Raw genomic sequence first — 5,663 nt, 5'->3', positions numbered from 1 at the left:
CAGAGAGGGTGAGTGTCGGAGAAGGCCAAAATTTGAGAGCGAGACCCAAAATCTAAGAGCGAAAACTAGGCATCCAAAGTGTCGGAGCAGCAACTAATGTTGGCGCAGCAAAATCTGAGAGCGAAGGCCAGGGACCCCAAATTTGAATTAATAAGGGGAGAGAGAAATCGTTTACTCTTCCTGTTCAAAAGGAAAGAATGAGCAGAGAGAATCTTGGTTTAAAATGGTGAATTTTGGACATGGACCATGCGTACTGGTCTAGGCAGAACGTAATGGGTCGAAGCAATAACAAGGCTCATCCGTTGTATTATTACACATAAATGAGGACTCATAAATTCTAAAGGGCGAGCCCCGGAGCATAGCATTTGGCTTAGAAGTGGGAGAAGTAACTCTTATTTTTCTTCCTAAAAGTAGGGTATTTAGCTGTTGACTCTCTGCAAAGATTGGGAATCCAAAATTTGCATGGCATTCTATTTCTAATTCAGGTGCTTTGTCACTATTGCACATACCGCTCGCCCCTTTACCCCACCACCATGCTTCAATATCGACAATCAATTCAGCTAACATCAAAAGACAAAACAACTAAGAGCACAGAGAAAACCATCAAAATATCACCTTGGACTAAAATTACACATCAATAAACAAAGACCCCAAAACTTGACCAGACTCTTCCACTTAAATAAACTTCACAGGACTCAGGAAATGAGCAAGACGCTCCATGATACGCTTAAAGAAAAAGCAACTCAATAGCGAACTTCGTCAGGCAGGCAAATCGGGGAGAGAACCACAAGACGGAGCAATGCAGCACCAGTAATTGAGGACCAACCTTCTTGCTCGGCCTTCACGAGCACAAATTGTTGAAGACTGTTGCACTTGATTTTTTTTTTTTAATTGATTCATCAATGGGAAACTAGAATATTGTATATTTGAGAATCTGATTCTTTTTATTCTCTATGTCTTTATAATATTTTTCTCCTTAATTAGGTTGATTATATGCATTATATATAGGGCTGTGATTGTATAATGTTATAAGTAAGAAAGTAATATATATATACATACATACATATATATATATATATATATATATATATATATATATCTTATTCCCAATTCTTGGCTCCTCTCCATTCCTTTATATTTTCACATGGTATCACAGCGTTCTTTCTCAACCTAGCTTCGCATCACTCTGAAAATCAAACTCTCAGTGCACATCTTGCCACTTTAGCTGCGGCTAGAATCAATTCGACACTAAGGAAATGAGAAGCAATGACCGTACATGGTGTCTAGGAAAATGAGAAGCAACAACCCTACATGGTGTCTAAGTTAGTGAACAAAGACACAAAGCCCTCATAAGTTTTGTTATTGTAAGTAATTACACATTAGATATGATATAACGAAATCCTTGGATATCATATCATATCTTATCTAATCCTATTTTGGCTAGAAATCCATATGCCTAAACATAGCCATATGGTCGATGATAAAGATGCAAAGCCCTTAGAAGGTAGAGCCTTTAAAGAGCAATGACTTCATGTGGTGTTCAAGGAGAGGGAGTGAATGGCTGTCGTCGTAATTGTACATCAGCGGGACCATCCTGGCTGTGTTCAGGAGGCCTTGCTGAAGGACTTGGTGAATGTTTGAGGATAGAGACATGCCTTGTTGAGCCTCTTCCATGCCTCCGAGATCATCTTCTTCACATGGTCTCGTGCCGCTTCTTCTGAAGAGCCATGGAATTCTCGCTTGTAGCATTCCACATATGACCCATCTCGGCCATCTTGGAACTCGTCCTGTCACCATTGTTAATTGCTGAGATATTAGTGGAATAATCCTCAAAAGGGAGGGCAAAGAAGAAGGAAGAGAAAGCATTTACAACTATTGTACCTTTAACTCTATGCTCGATCAAAGCCCATCAAATACAAAACAGAAATATTTATGTGATTATCTTTAATTTATTATGAGATTAATAATCTATTTTAGGCCACAAAAAGTAAATAAAAATAATTAAAAAATATTATGTGGTCAATTTTTACAAGAATTTGTGGCTCATGGTAAATGAAGAGAAATGATTTGATAACAGTTTTTAATCTACTCTGAGAATAACTACCGTGTGTTCTGGATCACAAAAAATCAAATAACAAATTATTATAAATTGTTGTGAGGTCTACTTGTTCAAGAATTTGTGACTTACAATAAGTTATTATTTACATTATATTAGTAAAACCCATAAATGAAGCTTTGTTAAAAAGGACAAGTGCACGATATTTTCATGACTCACCTCGGCACTTCCCAAGTCGTCCCAAAGACGAAGAATTGAAGCTGTGGAAGATACAATTTCAGGTATATTTTCTAAATGATCAACACTTTCGGGGTGATTCTCTCACCCAAGATGAAGAATAAGTGGACCAACAAGACGTGCACTCCGGAGCTGACAATTGCGTTGTCCAAGTAGTCTTGTGTTGTCGGGGAGTGACCACTGGCAAGCCATCTTGCCTCCACCAAGAAGGCATTTAGCAGGCTTGCCCATTGTCCATGAATTGGAGACAAAATATAAAAACGAGGATGCGCCATTTTATTATATGCGAGTCCACGTGAATTTACGTGCTAATATTTACATGTCGAAAAATTTTCAGGTTCCTTGATCAATGCAAAGGAAAATGTGTGCGCTGTAAAATTTAGATTAAGTAAAAAGTAATAAGTAAAAGTCAATTCAATTCAATCATGCCTAGGATTCGTCCATGCTTCTAAGAAGTAGTCAAGAAAAGAAAAAGAAAGGAAGAAATGTGTGGTTTTTTTTTTTTTTTTTGGGGGGGGAGGGGGGAGTGAAAAGTTGTACCGTCTTCCTTAAGGAGCACAATGGGTTCCACCCATGATTTTTGTACACCGCCAAGCTGAATTCATTGGTAATATCATCCAAAGCATGAAAGCACGTCCTCATGTAGTCTGGTATGTTGTCTTTTTCAGTGCATTCCCATCTGACAGATCGAGAAAACCAAATCAGCAACAAACCAATAGAATTAGACATTAAATCATGGACTTATCTTGTATACACGTGACTTCAAGAATTTTTGTCCTTGTACAATTTGTGGCTTTAAAATTTTCAAGCACGTGTCCACAGGACTTGGGACCGCTTGTGTAAGAAAAACTTCCAAGTATGCTAGGATAAGTGAAAAGTATTCTTTTTACGTACAGGTTTGAGATCAGGCACGTGTACTTTCGATATTGTGCATGTGCAAAAAGAGACTTTCAGGAATGGCGCTCAAAGTAAAACTCCAAATTATGTACCTGTTGACAACATCCGTGAACGCGGTGAGATCTCCGATCGTGCCATAGACGTCAAAAATGTCATCGATGATGTAGATGAATGAGATGGGTTTGGTGACGAGCACTCTCTCCTGGGACAAGCCTGTTTCGGTGAGGATGGCCATTGGCCATATGTACCACTTCATTGGCTGGTTCCTTGCGTACTTCAGTTCCTTTGCCATGCCCAGTTCTTTCCACCAACTGATTAAACATATGAGAATATTAGTCAAGCTAGTCACTTCATAAGTAAAATTGTTGAGCAAAATCTAATGGAGATGTGATGGGTGGCCACATGGTATTTTTAACTAGTTATAGCCACAACTCTTGATAGAAAGTTTGGATCATGTGTACGTACTTCGAGACTTGGAGGATTTCCCGTTGATGCACGGATCTTACAATGTTCATGTCCAAATGGGCAAGTTCCCCTAAATTCTTGGTCCAGCTACACGAATGTCCCACAAAATTCCTCAAAAATCATTAGCCGTGAACCTGGCCAAGCTCTTGTGGAACGGATTGCCAAGTGAATTTCTCACGAATCTAGTTTGAACGTGGTCAAGATCGGCCAAAGATGAATGGAGGCGTTGACGGGTTGACTCTCCTACTTGATCGAGAGCATCTTCTCCTTCAATGCCAAGTTGGGAAGCCTCAAATAAACTTGTGAAACCCAAAATGTCATTGCCCTGTGGCTTTTTATTCTGAGTTCCATCATTCATTTTGTGTAGAAACCGTTGAAACACATCTGTATATTAAATGTGGAAAAGCTAAATTATGTTAGGATTCTGGTAGTAGACGGGAAGTAGACATTGTGTCCCCACCCTCTTGACCGGGTCAAATTGTAAGAAAAAGTTAAGGCAAAGAAGTGAGATCTATTTTGATACTACTTCTGTGAATATCTTTCGAATTCTCCCAGCAGCCATCGCATCAGTCAGGAAACAGTATTTGAAATCATCAAGTGAAGGAGATTTCATTCGCCTGAAGGAACAGGATAACCTGCTTGCCTCAAGAGCCGGAAACGAAGTGCTGCTTCATGCAGATTATCGGCATCAATGGGACGAGAATGAGATCGAGACGAGGAGATCAAGAGATGCCTCTGCAAGATCGCCTCGATCTCATCCTCAAAATGGTAGTCAATGGCAAGACGTTGGAGAGCATCTACCGTCACCAAACTTTCGAGCGAGTCTCCTCTTACTTGCTTCAGCAGTTGCTTCACTTCTTCTAATCTCCTCTCATGCCGCCCTCGAATATCTTCCTGAAACACAGAGATAAGGATATCATGTCTTTACGTTTTCCTTTCAAGATTCAAAGAAAAAAGATGAACCTTTTCAAGTGTTTCTTGTCGATTCTAATTGTCGATTCTAATGATTAAGTGATAGCAAACGAGTGAAACCTTTTAAATCGTCGGTGTGCAGAACAAAAAGAGTTACATGAGAAGAAGGGACAAACAAACCTCGGTGGCAAGGTTTCTCTTTTCAGCTGGGCGAGTATGGTCCTTAGAAGGAATAGAAACCAATGTCTGATGTGAGGAATTACTCCATTTTTTTGCTCGTTGAGGAGAGAGAATTTGCATTTTGCAGATGCTTAATCTTGTCTGTTTGAGAAGTTCCTTTAGAAGCGAATGGACCATGCAAGAAAGCGAAGGTTGCTCTTGACAAGGCCATTATGGTTGAGTATAGAGAGTCCTTCGAAGAGAGGGATGAGTGAGAAATCAAGGGGGATTACTTATTAGTTCATAATGATCCCATTTATCCACTATGTCCTATTTATAGGCAAGTGGAAATGTTCAAAGTCCTTCAATGCGATGCACGTATATAACGTACCACACGTGTATGGGACCCTAGAGTTTGCTTTTCATAAACAAGCACATGTGTGCCCAACACAACTTGAACCGACATATGCTTCTGATGTGTGCGACCCAGATGATCTAGAAATGTATGATATCGCCTAGCACATAGAAAAATTATTCATTTTTTAACGTGATTTCAAGTGAATTTGCAAGGTTTCTAATGATATCAAGTATTAAATTATATCTCAAATTTGAGTTGATAAACAAAACTTGTCCATCACATTGTAAGTTGCATTCTTAAATAGACATTAAAAATCAAGCAAAGTTGAATGAGTACTTGCATGTGCACTACAATTGAATTGCTTATGTGTGACTCATATGATCTAAAAGCATATGATATTGCATTGTACATAAAAAAAATTACAAATTATCACTTGTTTTTACATGATTTTCGGGAGATTTGCAGAATTTGTAATGGTATGAGTATAAAAATATGTTTCAAATTTGAGTTCATGAACAAAATTTGATTAGAGATGAATTGTAAGTTGGATTCTTTTTTGGACATCCGAAATCGAGCAAA

At 38.8% G+C, this 5,663-nt stretch overlaps 1 protein-coding gene across 1 annotated transcript; it reads right to left on the bottom strand.

Moving 5' to 3' along the window:
* Window positions 1-1,345: 1,345 nt before the first annotated feature.
* On the bottom strand, window positions 1,346-4,036 carry LOC120293116 ((3S,6E)-nerolidol synthase 1-like). Its single transcript, XM_039311905.1, is given in 8 exon segments — window positions 1,346-1,610; window positions 1,613-1,787; window positions 2,276-2,367; window positions 2,370-2,523; window positions 2,834-2,972; window positions 3,283-3,501; window positions 3,656-3,770; window positions 3,773-4,036. Coding segments are annotated over 8 exon segments (1,248 nt in total). The 5' UTR covers window positions 4,014-4,036; the 3' UTR covers window positions 1,346-1,497.
* Window positions 4,037-5,663: the final 1,627 nt, after the last annotated feature.

The sequence above is a fragment of the Eucalyptus grandis genome, chromosome 5 (assembly GCF_016545825.1).
Source record: "Eucalyptus grandis isolate ANBG69807.140 chromosome 5, ASM1654582v1, whole genome shotgun sequence".
In the NCBI taxonomy this organism is placed as follows: domain Eukaryota; kingdom Viridiplantae; phylum Streptophyta; class Magnoliopsida; order Myrtales; family Myrtaceae; genus Eucalyptus; species Eucalyptus grandis.
The sequence above is the reverse complement of the archived record's forward strand: the minus strand, read 5'-3'. Positions and strand labels throughout refer to the sequence as shown.